Here is a 15,057-nt window from a genome sequence, read left to right as displayed (position 1 = left end):
TAAATCTCTCTAATTCTCTCATTTTTCACCATCTCTTCATTACGTTGTGATTGAGTTTTTCCAAATAATGACTACTTAAAAGACTCATTTCAATTCTCAAATATTGGTGAAAACACTAACAACAAGCATTGGTAGTTTTGAGAGACCAAAGAAAAACAACTGATTATAATGATGCTCTAAGTACTACTTAAATTTAAATTATATGACATTAAATTTACTTTTGTTATGTATACTTCCAAACTTAAATTGGAGATGAGAAAAGTAGTCTTATAACCTAATAACTCTTATAGTGGCTAACTTCTTAAAGATTCTAGACCAAAAGAAAGAAAGCCCAAAGAGAGAAAAATAAACAACAAATATGCTAGAAACTCTAGTACCTTTTTATCAAAAAATAATCAAATATGCTTTAAATGTGTTGCTTCTCTTACATAAACTAACAAAAATTACGAACCGAGAAAAAAACTATATACCAAAAACAATTACAAAGGTAAAATAATAAAAATTGAATAAATTTCATATATTTTGTAGTAGTAAAGCAATTTCTGAGTTGCTTCAATATTCCTTATTCTCTCTATTATCCTACAAGTTAATGCTTGGAAATGGCACGAGCATAGAAGTTGAAACGCCATAACAATATTTTGGAGCAATATGGTGGAATTCCCTTCAACTTAGTTTCATCTTCTAGAACTACTTGCTTCACAAACTTGATTGAATTCTAAGATAACCACACAAAAAAAAGTAGCATCATTATTAGGAAAAAAAAAACAAAATAGCAACAAAATTGTTTGGTAGAAAACATTACATGGAGTAGAAAACACTACATAATTAGTACTTTTTAAGTCAATTAGTTCAACTAATTAATCATGTTGTCATTATATGTTACTTAATGCATAATTTTTCTTGCGTTTGAGATTTCTTTTCTAAGTAGTTGGTGTAAATGTTAACTAGACGCAAGTAAAATTCTAAGTGAAGGAGTAATAAACTAACTTAATTAATTACTTATTTTAGAATGAGATTAAACATGATTATGAAGTGGTTAATTACCTGAGAAGTGTCTTTAACTGATGAAGTTCTACCCCATCTTTCAGGGTCCCATAAAATGGAGCTATTGAATGCAAAACTTGAAATATGAATGGGAGGAGTTATTGTTTCATTGTTCATATTTCTTAAATGCCATCCAATTACTTGAGATGAGTCACATACTGGTCCTTCAAGTATTACTCTTTTTCTGTTTGCTAGTAATAATGCTGTTGGCCATGTCCCAAAGACCCTGCTCAATTGTCACATTAATCATAATTAAGAAACAAATTATTTTATAAAAAAATAAGTTTTGTACAAATTTTAAGAATTATATAGTAGTCGTAAAATATCATAATCAATTATTATTATAAATTTTTTAGTCAATTAGACTAGACCGAATATCTCTGCAAAACTATCAACTGAACTGATTTAACAGAACAATTTCAACCATAATTTTGATTTAATGACGGATCAAGTTAGACTTTTTAGACCGAAGTCTAATTTGTTTAAAAAAATAAAGATCAAATTTAAAATAGAATAACGAGCTAATAATTTAGTGATTTTTAAAATTTAAATTATTATAATATCATATTCTAATTCAAATTTTTAATATTAAATTTAAATAAGTAAGAAATTAATACTAATTAATAAACATAAATTATTGAAAATAGTAAAATATTTATGAACTAATTCTAACAACAAAATCTAATATAATAAATTAGATTTAGAGGGACTAAGTTGAAGATTCACCAAAATTTATGATCATCATCATCTTTCATGTTTGGTATACCTAAAGATTTTCTTACTAACCTTTTCCTCCATCCATTTAAAAAAGTTATTTATTTTTAAAACTTCCCTCCAATAAAGCTTTATTTAAATTAGTACAAAGCAATATAAGATATAACAAATTAATAACATAAACATAAAACTAAAAGTATTAATTTGTTAAGTAAATAGAAGGGTTAGAAAACATACTCAATATCTCTAAGTTGTTGAAAGAATTGAAGATCATAAACATTTGAAAGTCCAGCAAAATGAACAATCCCACTCAATCTATGATGTTCAATGTGACTAAGTGCTAAATTTCTCTGATGATTCAATTCAGCTTCTAAATCCTCAAACTCTTCATTAAAAACAACATGTCTATACATGATACCAGTTTTCCTTAAAATCTCCGACAATTCGGGCGAATCAGTTTTCGCTTCAACGACGATCCAAAGCACCGGTTGATCAACGAGCTTTATAGTATTTGCCAACCTTCTCAAAAAAACATTCTGATAAGGTAGTTTTTTGCTGGTTGGAGTTACTATGATAACAAGTCTTTTCGGCTTTATCTGAGGTAGTGGTTTTGCATGCAACGTTGTTTTTTCGATATGAATATTTGATGCTGAATCAGAATCTATCGAACTTTTGTTACTATTTTTCGTTGAAACTTGAGAAGGTTGAGGTGCTGCTGTTACGAATTCTGTTACATTTGAAACTGCGAATGCAACTTCGATTTTGCTAGAAAAAATCAAAGATTTACCTGTTGGTGCCAAGCCTGTGAAAAAACCCATGACAAAACATAGAGAAAAATGAAGCATGGCTTTTTTCCATAAATGTGTTTTTTTCTTTGACCTTTCTAGTGAACCCATGTTATGAAAAAATTGACCAGGTTGGAAGAGAATGAAGTGAAGAGAAGGTTATTTAATATGTAATGTGAAGTATAAAGTATTGGTGTTAAAGAAAACGTTTGAAATTTTTATGAGGTTGTGATTGATACTTGCAAACTAAATAATTGGTTTTTGTTTGGAATTGTTTCACTTGGTTGTGACTTGAAGCAAAAGTAATATATAAAAATATGAAAAGTAATTGTTTATGTGAGAGTGAGAGGATGAGTTGCTATCTTATACCAAATAGCTGTTGAGATGGTACCAATCTATCTCTTTTTTTTTTCTCAATAATATGTAGCACCTGTCTAATTAACTATTATTAGTGACTATTGTTGATTAGTGATTAGTGATTAAGATTTGGCTTAGTTTATAGTTTTTAATTTATGGTGAATTGGTATTTTTTTTGGATCAAAATAGGGTTGACTAGTATAATTAGGGGAATGTGCATTAAAAATTTAATTAAAGTTTGACTGTGGAATTTGTTGGCAGAATAATTATGAGCATAATGAATATTTTGGAATATAGAATTATTGCAAATAGGTGGGTGATAACTGAGAAGTAAGATAAAGATGTGGGATTTGTGATCAAAGTCTATGCATATTAATTTGATTTGAAGTATTGCCCCACCAATTTCACACCTGTGCCATATTTTAAAAATTTATGGTTGTGACAGAGAGAAAATAAAATATTAATTAAAAATAATTTATTTAAAAAATAATAAAAATACCTTTTTAAGAAATACAAATCAATTATTCACTTTAATGTGTCAATTCTTCTTTGATGTCTTAAAAACCATGTCTAATTAACTTTAATGTATAATAGGAGAAGATTAGAATGGACAGGAAAAAAATTTCTTCAAGAAAAGTTGGATTAGAATAGGGATAAAATTTTCGTTCAATAAAATTTAAAATTACTGTGTATTTAGGGTTGAGTTTTTTGGTTAAATTGAAAGAGATTTTTTTTTGGTTGAAATAAAATTAACATAAATTTAAAATTTAAAAATTGGGTAGTTTTGTAATAACTCTCGTTGAACACTAAAGAGACCTTCAGGTGCGTTATTTTCAGTTATCATCACTTCATAAATTTCCTCCAAGTTCGAGTTGTTAAACTATTTTCAAGTTGATCATTAGGCACATACACATTTTTTCCAACTCCCTGTTGTACACATTTTAGAATGCAATTTTGTTGCATAGTAGCTGTTTGAAAAATTGCCACAGAGAGATAGTAACAAATAGGAAGTGACTTTAGCATAATATAGCACATTTAGTGACATGGCTCGTGTTAATTTTAAATACATTTACATTGGAAACACTTTTCTGCTAATCCAATTATGGTTTTTTGTTATATCCTTGGTCAGAATCAGGAACACTCATTTGTAATCACTTCACTGTCCTGAAACTGAAACCATCTTGCCCTTTAAGGTTTCTTTCGTTATCGTCAAATATAACAATAGTTTTACTTTTTCTAGTTTCAAAAACCCCATCCATGTCTATGACAATTCAATGCTTCATTCGATGTATGCATAATTATGTAAGACCTATTGTGCAACCAGCAATTGTCTCCAATCTAAGTACAGAGCTACCGACTAATAGTTACATAATCTTGCTGTGTAAGCAACAGCATTACAAGGAAGCGCTTGAAGCGTTTGATTTTCATCTAAAGAATCCGAATATCCATCTTGAACCAAGCACGTATACGAGTCTAGTTTTGGCTTGCGCCAACTCTAGATCACTTGAATACGCAAAGAAAATCCATGATCACGTTTCAAAGTCCAGCTGCCAACCAAGCATAATTCTCCAAAATCATATTATTAATATGTATGGGAAATGTGGTTCTATGAAGGACGCTAGAAGAGTTTTTGACACAATGCAGCTGCGAAATGTGGTCTCTTGGACTTCACTGATCTCCGGATACTCACAGAATGGTCAAGAGAACGATGCCATCATCATGTATATTCAAATGATTCAATCAGGTCAATCTCCGGACCAGTTAACCTTTGGAAGCATAATTAAGGCTTGCAATATAGCAGGGGATATAGATTTAGGTAGGCAACTGCATGCTCATGTCATTAAATCATGGTTTGGTCATCACTTGATTTCTCAAAATGCTCTTATTTCAATGTACACAAATTTCGGACAAATCACACATGCGTCAAATGTATTTACAACGATTTCTACAAAGGATTTAATTTCTTGGGGTTCCATGATTGCGGGATATACTCAACAAGGTTATAGGATAGAAGCTTTATATATTTTCCGAGATATGCTCAGGCAGGGTGTTTATCAGCCAAATGAGTTCATATTTGGCAGTGTTTTCAGTGCTTGCAGCAACCTTCTTGAACTAGAGTATGGAAAGCAAATACATGGAATATGCGCTAAATTCGGTTTAGGCAGGAACTTTTTCGCTGGATGCTCCCTTTGCGACATGTATGCGAAATTCGGATTTTTACCTTCGGCAAAGACAGCATTCTATCAGATTAAAAGCCCTGATGTAGTGTCATGGAATGCAATTATTGCTGCATTTGCTGACAATGGTGATGTTAGTGAAGCCATAGATTTTTTCCGTCGGATGCTGCAGACGGGACTGATCCCAGATAGCGTTACTTTTATTTCTTTACTTTGCGCTTGTGGGAGCCCCACGGCATCTAACCAGGGCATGCACATTCATTCTTACATTGTCAAAATCGGTTTCGATAAAGAAGTAATTGTATGCAACGCCTTACTAACCATGTACACAAAGTGCTCAAATCTATTCAATGCTTTGAATGTTTTCAGAGATGTAAGCGGCTATGCCAACTTAGTTTCTTGGAATGCAATTCTTTCAGCATGCTTGCAGCACAAGCAAGAAGGAGAGACTTTCAGATTATTTAAACAAATGCTTTTTTCAGAAAATAAGCCTGACAGTATCACCATAACTACTCTACTGGGAACCTGTGCGGAGCTGACATCTTTAGGAGTTGGAAATCAAGTGCATTGCTATAGTATTAAAAGTGGGCTAGTGCTTGATGTTTCTGTGCGCAATGGATTGATTGACATGTATGCAAAATCTGGATCACTTAAACATGCTCGCGACGTTTTTGATTCTATGCAGAACCCAGATATCGTCTCATGGACTAGTTTAATTGTTGGTTATGCTCAGTTTGGACTTGGACATGAAGCTCTTAATCTCTTCAAAGTTATGGTAAATCTTGGCATTCGGCCAAACGAGGTCACATATCTCGGGGCTCTCAGCGCGTGCAGTCACATTGGATTGGTGGAGGAAGGGTGGCGTTTATATAAATCCATGGAAACAGAACACGGGATTCCACCAACAAGAGAGCACTTCTCTTGCATGGTTGATTTGCTTGCTCGCGCCGGATGCTTGCATGAAGCAGAGACTTTTATTCAGAAATCCGAATTTGACCCTGACATTACTACTTGGAAAACTCTACTTGCTGCTTGTAAAACTCATAATAATAATGTTGACATTGCAGAGAGAGCTGCAGAAAATATACTAAAACTGGATCCTTCCAATTCTGCTGCAATGGTGATGCTTTCTAACATACATGCTTCTGCTGGTAATTGGGAAGATGTTGCTAAACTAAGGAACTTAATGAAACAAATGGCTGTACAAAAGGTACCTGGTCAAAGCTGGATAGAAGTTAAGGATAAGATGCATATATTCTTCTCTGAAGATAGCTCACATCCACAAAGGAGCGACATTTACACACTGCTTGAAGAGTTATGGCTGCAGGTGCTAGATGATGGCTATGATCCTTGCCAGAGGTTAGAGATTAGCATTTGGTAGTTAAAAAATTGAAAATCTGTAGTTGAATTGGAGCTACACCTTTCTGTAACAAAAAGGTTGATCCAAAGTTGTATTCAGTAAAATTAATCCCATCTGTCATTTGCAGCTATTTATGGTACACTTGTTAACTTCATAATATGTATTTTGCATATGAGGATTTAACACAGAAACTATTTATGGTACACTTGTTAACTTCATAATATGTATTTTGCATATGAGGATTTAACACAGAAACTATATATAAACCCAAGATAGTTTTGACTTTGATGCAGCACTACCAGAAATTTGTGATGACTAACCCCAGGGTTGATGACATTATTAATACAAAAATGTTTCTTTTACAATTTTATGTTTTAGTAATTCCTTTATATGATTTGATTCATAGCCATCTAAGTTTAACTATCTATTATTTCACAACTATTAAAAAGGTTTCAAGTCCTAAACTATTTAATGATTTTATTTTTAATATACACATCATTTAATTCAAAAATATTTAATGAGTTAAATCTCTAAATATTTAAAAAATGCTAAATTAATAAATTTAACTTATATCTTGCAAAAAATGTTGAGAAAATTAGTTTCACTTATCGAAATTTCTTAATATGTGAAAAAAGTTTTTAGATACTGATTGCTAATGACTTAGATACCTTCCCAAATAGTGTCTAGATTTGGCATTAATCATGGTGATTAGTCGCTTCTCAGACTCTACAGAATGTGCATATATTAAATGAAAATCAGTCATGCAAAGAAAATCTATTGAATGAAATTGAGTTTCAAAGTTTATCAAATCAAACATTATAGGATCAACAAAATTGCATGTTCAGTACAAAAGGAAGGCACAAAAATTCCCATTTATGGGTGAGGCAAGTGGCACTAAGGTAATGTATATGATTATATCATGGTTTGAACTTAAATAGGCATTAGACAACATTGCCATGCACACCATCCACTCACCCCCTTTTCATCATTTTTGGAGATGGAGAATTATAAATTCCAACATTGCAGCATGGTCTTTCAAGAAATAAACACTTCAAGAAATTTCACAGGTCAAAAACTTGTTCCAATCTGTTGTTGTGATAGGCTTAAAGATCCGGTTTAGTTGAGATAGAATCTTTTTGGGCCGATGCTTCCTCCACTTCTTTTTTTTGTTTTTTTGCAACTTTGTCAGGTTTAGTTGAGATAGAATCTCTTTTAGGTCGGTGCTTCCTCCACTTCTTTTTCTGCAACTCCGTCAACCAAGATGGAACTTCACAGCCTGAGGATGACATTAGATTAGCTACGTTCTTCAAGAATGGAATATCCTCTTCTGTGTAAAATGTAATCGCTTCGCCACTCCTGCCTGCTCTACCAGTACGACCTATTGAAAAATCAACATTTATATTTAGCAAAAAATAGAATCAAATAATTATTAAAAATTACTGTATTGAAGAATATATAATAAAGAACAGGCTCCATGAGTGAATAACATGAATCACAGACCCTCTAAATACTACTACTCAAATTTAAAATAATGTTAACATCATGATGGCACTGACCAATTCTGTGGATATATGCAGATGCAGAATCTGGGAAATCATAATTGATCACACAGTTAATGCCTTTGAAATCCATTCCTCGAGCAACCACATCAGTGGCAATCAAAACCCATGTTTTACAAGCTCTGAAGTTGTCAACTGCATTTTCTCGCTGTAGAGAATTCAAGAGATTAGAAAAATCATATCATAGTTACAGGCTACAGTTAAATTAACAAATATGCTTTCGTATTGGACTACCTATTGCTGATCATCAGCCATTAAAAGTTAAAACAGAATTGAATATTTAAACAGGTTTGTCTCTAGTAAAGATGAGCAGCTTAATCAAGTGCAAAATCAGTTGCACAAACAAGGAATATTATTATTTGACATCTCCACTATACGAAGAGTACGAAGTACGAACCAGATCTTGGTCATATACTTCATTTTTTTTTTCTTTTTGCATTTCTTGGCTGAAGGGAAAAATGTTTCAGAGTGCAAAGGGATTGAGAACTACCTCTTCTTGAGACAAATCAGAATGGATGACATCAACTCTAATATCTTCGAATGCAAGTTCACCATGCAGCTCCTTGGCTCGCTCCTTGCTTTGGACAAAGACCAATACTGGAGGATTTAGACTCTTCAAGATGTGGAAGCCAAAAAAAACAAAGTCAACAAATGCAAGCAACTAAGATATTAGGAATGAGCAAATAAGAGTGTTGCAATTTTATGTTCTTTCCGCTAGTTTTCAAAGCTAAGTGTTACGGTAACAAGTGTTCCAAGCCGTTGCATATTACACTCACAATACATTATTTAACACCAAACTGACATAAGGTGAATATTAAATTATATGCATGCAATCAACAACAACAACAAAGTTTTATCCCATTATTTGGGGTCAGCTATATGGATCAAATGGTGCCATAATGTTCTATCACATATCATGTTTATATTCAACTCATTAATCTTTAAATATTTATTAATAGTTTCTCTTAAATAGGAAATACATATTAATGATCAATTGTAATCAGGTTTCTGATTACTTTTCAATAAAACCTACACTGACCAATGTTAAGTTGTGAGACAAAACATATTGAAGCAGAAGAAAAACAAACTGACTAATAATGCCTTTTATCTAAAGCATTCATTTTAGTTTTGATACCTCTGCAAAACTCTGCCGAATTGCTATAAGTTTTCCTTCTTCACTTCCAGTAAAAACCAACTTCTGCTTAATTGTTTCAGAAGCCATATTCCTGATTCCCATAAAAGTATTAGATGTTATCTTTTTAACAATAAGGTGAAGAGTGCTAAAGTAATGCCCATGAGCATAATGTTCTATTTTAAATTTCTGTATTGAACTTACTTCCTGCCAACAATTACCCGAACAGCATCATGCATAAGTTCTCGAGCTTTATCTTCAATAAAATCAGGTAAAGTAGCACTGAACAGAGAGCGTACTATTGAGGGATTTGTGCATGCTTTGATAATAGCATCAATCTGCTTGAACATTCCAGGCTCAAATAGCTTATCAGACTCATCAAGGACAAGATACTCAACTCTGCCACAACCAAAAGAGTTGGAAGAAAAAAATATCAACACAACTATTTAGTAAATCACATTGCATGTCTAGTGTTTATAACTACTTCCCTTGCAGACACAACGTAGAATATAGATAAGAGCGGCATGCAAAATTTTAAAATGCATGAACCAAATAAGTAGTTAACATTTTACATCACAACAACCAACACTGCCTGCAGTTGGACCGTGCCATTATTTGTTGTACTCAATCAAATTTTCATTAAATAACCTAACAGCCAACTCAGAGGCAAACAAACACTGAATTTTTTTTACCAATATACAACAGATATTTGATTCCCCCATCTTATATGAAAGCATAATCTTCAGAAATAATTGTGCTGCTGAACGTGTGTGTTTGTTTTCTTGTTCAATGGGCTCCAGTGCTATGGATGGCAGATGGATGGAAGACCATGGCATAAAGCAAAAAGTACACCCTAAAAGGACACGGTGCCACCATTCATCACAAATTAGCCCCCCACTGCAATCCGCCATGGCGCCAACATGGCAGATATTTGACAACACTAATGGACTCCAACTGATTATTCATAAGGATTTAGAAATTGCTTGCTTCTCAATAAACACTTTGGAATGTGTTTAGACTTAATTACTTTCTCGTGGTGGTAAATTTTTAAACAACTTAGTTTTCCATGTTGGGTTTATGGTTTGAGTCAACTGAGTGATCAACTAGTTACTCATGTCTACTTCATTAATTTCACAGGGCCAGATAAAAAAAGAAAGGTAAATGCAAATAGTTACTAGTATCCAATTGCGCATACTAGTTTGAGTGGATTCATTTCAACATTAAACGAGCAGCAGCTACAATGACTGTAGTTTGGATATAATCAAAATTAGAAAAAAAGCAGGTTTATAGATCATTGATCTTTGGATATGACCTTCGACCCTTTATTATAACTATAAATGTTTCCAAGTTGAACTCGATAACAAAATCAGTGAACTTTATTTGATATTACCATATGCAGCACATAATCCATTTCTTATTATTAAAGTAAAGCACAAACTCACATAAGAAACAGCAAAAAGAATGAAGAATAACAGAAAAAATGTTCCTCAATGTTATGTATTTTAGCAGAAGGAATGAAGAATGACAGCAAAAAGAATGTACCAACACAGGAGATAATGTCACAATTTAGTATGCAATTGGTCGAGAAAGGACAAAGCAAAGTATAGCTTAATATGAGATACTTAAACTACAGCATAAGTAGGGAGCAGCTATAGACCATCACCACAGGAATTAAAGGTAATCCTTATAGACAAAATACATGTAATGATCACTTGATTATTTTTTAGAGATAATAAGGTTAAATCAATAAGCCAACTTTTTTTATTATTACACACCTGCTGAGATCAAGCTTTTTCCTCTGGGTAGCCAAGCGTAATCGAAAGGGCGTGGATATAAGTATGTCACAAGGAAATTTTGAAAAATCAGAACCTTCTAAAAGATGTTTTGTCATTAACTTGATACGAAACTTTTCCCCTTTGGCAAACTTTTTGCATTCTCGGTATGTTTGACCAGATAATTCACGGCTATGACAGATGATAACAGCTCGAACGCCATCTTTTGAATGAGCCTATAAACACATTTGATTATTGGAACCCATGACACGGGATGTTGGTGGCAAAAGACAGCTGGACAAATTATAAGCAATACCTTGAGCTTCATGAGCATGGGAAACACAAATGCAAGGGTTTTTCCAGAGCCAGTTGGGGCACAGGCAAAGCATTCACGATCCTATCTCATACCAGTGAAGGAAAATATCAGTAAAAACAATATTGTGATAATATCTCTCTTGCAAACAATATCAAATTTGCATGAACCGAAACCAAGATCAAACTACAGCAACGATTTTCTGAAGAACAAAATGTCCAATGTGATCCATACCTGTAAGAGTACTGGAATAGCCTGCTGTTGGATTGGTGTTGGTTCTCTGAATCCAAGTTCTGCCAGATTCCGCAATAAATAGGACGGACATTTATAACTATAATAAACAGTTCATTTTAAGATTATGAACCATCAATGCTATGTTCATGTAAATATATAATAATAATAATAATAGTAATAATAATAATAATAATAATAATAATAATAATAATAATAATAATAATAATAATAAGAATAATAATAATAATAATAATAATAATAATAATAATAATAATACTAACAGAAAAATAACCTCGTTTTCAACTCATCAAAGCTTTGAAGTGGGGACGGCACATTGTAACCGGAGACATGAATGTTATGGCTCTTCCTGAAGATAGCATCACGCTAAAAAAAAAGAAGAAAAATGAAAGTGAATGGAGGGAAAATCATTGCACAAACTTAAAAACACAAAGAGTTCTGTATATTGCACAAAACATAAACGGCCTGAACCTCGAGTTGTTTATTTTTTTCTTTCTTCAACCGAATGGACTCATCATCATCGGCTTGGACTTTATCATTTGACTTCGATGTTGAACTTCGGAACACACTGAATCCATCAACTGCTTCTTTTATTTGCTCATAGAAACAAAGCAAGAGTGAGATAAAGAACAGTTAATACAAGTGATATGTGACATAGAATGTTAAAACATGAGAACGAGATAATACCAGAAGAGGTTTTCTTGCGCTTCCTTTTCTTCGCAGACGCGGCTTCTATTGTTTCCTTGATTTCTTCATCTTCTGTCACGCTCTGAATCTTCGCCAAACTGGTACCGGCATCTTTTTTCTTTTTTCAAAAAATAATAGTCATCAGTATTTCGCATAGATTAAGAAATAAAATAGGTAATATTAGGTTTCTATATTGGGTCTAACCCATTCTTACAAACTGACTTTTAAGGTGAGAGATGTCACTCATTACAAAACACATTTCAGACATTATTTTTATTTTATGTGGGACTAGGGTTTTTACCAATACACTCTGATAGGGATCGAAAATTAAGATAAATGGAAAATGTAATATTGATTGAATTAAGAACTAGTACAGAGACGGATCCCTATAATCCCAGAGCAAATGCTCCTCAGAGGAGAGATGATTCTCTCTGCCCAAACCCTAACCCTAATATGAAAAAATAATAACATGCCTAACTACTGCCCCATACACTCCTATTTATATGGGGAACACTAACTAAGCCAACTCCTATTTATTTGGTTTGGACTAAGGCCCAAACCAATATTCTAACATACTCCCTCACGCCCAACACTATTGAGCTTGATGCATGGAAAAAATGGCAGGTGGCCCGAATTGATAGGCCCCAATACCATATTAAGTTTTTATATTGGGTTTAACTCATCCTAACAAAACCGCTTGTAATGTAAGGGGTGTCACTCTTTAAAAACACATTTCAGACTCTATCTTTATTATGTGGGACTTGGGTTTTTCTCAATAGCAAGAGAATGACTAGATTTTATCAAGTCTTACCACAGAAACATGTGTAAACCCTCTCTCTCGTGCACAACTTACTTTTAAAAAACTAAGCGATTAATAAAACATCTGAAATACTCCAAAACAAAAGTACGTCTCTTTGTGACCCTGTATCATCCAAACCATGCAGAGAAGATTCTTTCCATTTCACGCTTCATTTAATTTCTTTGTTCAGGTGTGTTTTCTTTTTTGTCAGCGCTAGTATCTGCTCTATGGGACATTATACTAAGAAGAATACAGTGTGCATTATCAAAATTTTCATGAATCCTGAACTTCATTATATAATCAAAGTGCTCTTTTATAAAAACTTTCAAAATTGTTAAAAATAGTCTTATCAGAAATTCTTGTATTCCATAAGGATGCCTTCTCAGTATCTACAGTTTATCAAATAAGTTAGTAGCTGTTGTGAAGTTCTATACACGGACAAAATATCACGCTCCTATGATTGACAAAGGTACAGAAGAGAAAAACTGTTCTGAATTTGTATGGTTGAGAGAGAAATAATATATATCCACTTGCGCTCCTATGACTGACAAAGGTACAGAAGAGAAAAACTGTTCCGAATTTTTATGGTTGAAAGAGGAATAATATATATCCACTTGGGATATAATCAGTTAAAGCAAACAAAGAACTATGGAAATCTTAAGAAAGTTAATTCTAGCTACATTAGTTCATCCACTAGAGTTTTCCCCTCAAATCAAATCCTATAATAAATAGTAGACTGTTAATGCCAAGATGCTGAAACTATGAAGAAGATAGGTTCATATACATCAAGAGATTCAAATATAGAGAATAAATAATAAAGCCAGCTGATATTTGGATTACTTTTCAGCTTCCGACTCTTATTAATGCTAGTAAACCGGCATTTTCTCTAAACTAGAAAGTGTAAAGCATAAATAGCGGTTTGCAAACCGCTACAGAACCGCGATTGCGCCACTTTCACGCCGCTATGACACCACAAATAGAGGCCACTATTCCCGCTATCGCGGATAGCGCTTAGCAGCCAACAGCGTCGTGATGAGGTCTGGTACCCCTATGCTATGCGCCTATGCCGCTATAGCGCGCTATTGACAACCTAGGCAAAGGCAAAATAGTTTGCATTTTCAACCAGCTATAAAATCGCGGCACTGTGCGATAACAACAGGTAGCAGTAGAAACTAGAAACTATAACCTGGGTAAACATAAACCGGCTGAATTCAAGAATGCCGTTAACTAGTTAAGTAAACAAGGCATTCATGAAAAACATAAAGGGAATTATGCTAAACTTACACAAATGACAAATGAAAACAGTTTGACTTAATTTGATCTTTTGTTAAAGGAACAGCAGCATATAGCTTACACAAAAGCACTTATATGATAAACACTTATGCGATAACCTTATAAGCACTTAATTAAACAATTTATCCGAACAAGGCCTTATGCTAAACATGCACGAATCGTAGTTCCAGTAACGGAACAATACATGCCAATGAGCAAAGTACCTACTACCTAAATCACAATTAAGAACAACACTAATAGAATTATACTACATGACAAATATTTTGAATCAAATTTTTTTTAGCAGTGTTGAATATTTAGGTCGAAAAATTTGTTTAGTTAAAGAGAGAGTGAAATGGTACCTGAAACCTGGCAATGTCGGCGCCGAATCTCTTTCTATCAAAACGAATGCCGGCGAACAAAGAGTCGTTGGACATGGTGATGGTAGAGTCAGTAAAGCAGGTAGGGTTTATATGAGAGCTTGCAGTTGCAGTTGAAGTGGCCACCGTTCGTTAACCTGCTGCGGCGGACTCGAGCACTTTTCCTTTCAACGATTTTCACTTCTACACTACTTCTTTTCTTTTCTTTTTTTGAGTGACAACAACTAGTATTTATTGGGCCTCGCATCCCGGATAAATAAGGGATTTGCTTTTCAGTATGCATGAAATTGATTTCCACACCTCCTTCTAAGGTTTTTTTTATATAAGAAAAAGGTGTTTCCAATTATAATGTTTGGTAAGACTAATTGTATTAAGCTATTAATAGGGAATTTTCTTTTTTGGGTTGAAGTCAACCCTCCAACCGTATGTGTAGGTTGCATTTAACTATATTATC

The 15,057-nt window shown here is 33.4% G+C and overlaps 3 protein-coding genes across 3 annotated transcripts; 1 reads left to right on the top strand and 2 right to left on the bottom strand.

Annotated features, from left to right (window-relative positions):
• Positions 1-359: 359 nt before the first annotated feature.
• Positions 360-2,790, bottom strand: LOC131612581 (beta-1,4-xylosyltransferase IRX9). Its single transcript, XM_058884348.1, has 3 exons — positions 1,996-2,790; positions 1,045-1,270; positions 360-715 (listed from the first exon to the last, which is right to left on the bottom strand). The coding sequence occupies exons 1-3, from the start codon at positions 2,652-2,654 to the stop codon at positions 587-589; spliced, it is 1,014 nt and encodes a 337-aa protein (XP_058740331.1). The 5' UTR covers positions 2,655-2,790; the 3' UTR covers positions 360-586.
• A 1,137-nt stretch (positions 2,791-3,927) lies between these two features.
• On the top strand, positions 3,928-6,632 carry LOC131612580 (pentatricopeptide repeat-containing protein At3g53360, mitochondrial-like). The gene has a single exon (XM_058884347.1). The coding sequence runs from the start codon at positions 4,158-4,160 to the stop codon at positions 6,456-6,458; it is 2,301 nt and encodes a 766-aa protein (XP_058740330.1). The 5' UTR covers positions 3,928-4,157; the 3' UTR covers positions 6,459-6,632.
• A 692-nt stretch (positions 6,633-7,324) lies between these two features.
• LOC131610272 (DEAD-box ATP-dependent RNA helicase 57-like) lies at positions 7,325-14,791 on the bottom strand. The gene is made up of 12 exons (XM_058882172.1): positions 14,586-14,791; positions 12,153-12,270; positions 11,937-12,052; positions 11,740-11,831; positions 11,448-11,544; positions 11,217-11,297; positions 10,904-11,136; positions 9,333-9,527; positions 9,132-9,222; positions 8,487-8,609; positions 7,994-8,144; positions 7,325-7,815 (listed from the first exon to the last, which is right to left on the bottom strand). The coding sequence occupies exons 1-12, from the start codon at positions 14,658-14,660 to the stop codon at positions 7,541-7,543; spliced, it is 1,647 nt and encodes a 548-aa protein (XP_058738155.1). The 5' UTR covers positions 14,661-14,791; the 3' UTR covers positions 7,325-7,540.
• Positions 14,792-15,057: the final 266 nt, after the last annotated feature.

Source organism: Vicia villosa, linkage group LG6 (genome assembly GCF_029867415.1).
Source record: "Vicia villosa cultivar HV-30 ecotype Madison, WI linkage group LG6, Vvil1.0, whole genome shotgun sequence".
In the NCBI taxonomy this organism is placed as follows: domain Eukaryota; kingdom Viridiplantae; phylum Streptophyta; class Magnoliopsida; order Fabales; family Fabaceae; genus Vicia; species Vicia villosa.
This window is presented reverse-complemented; position numbering and strand designations above follow the sequence as displayed.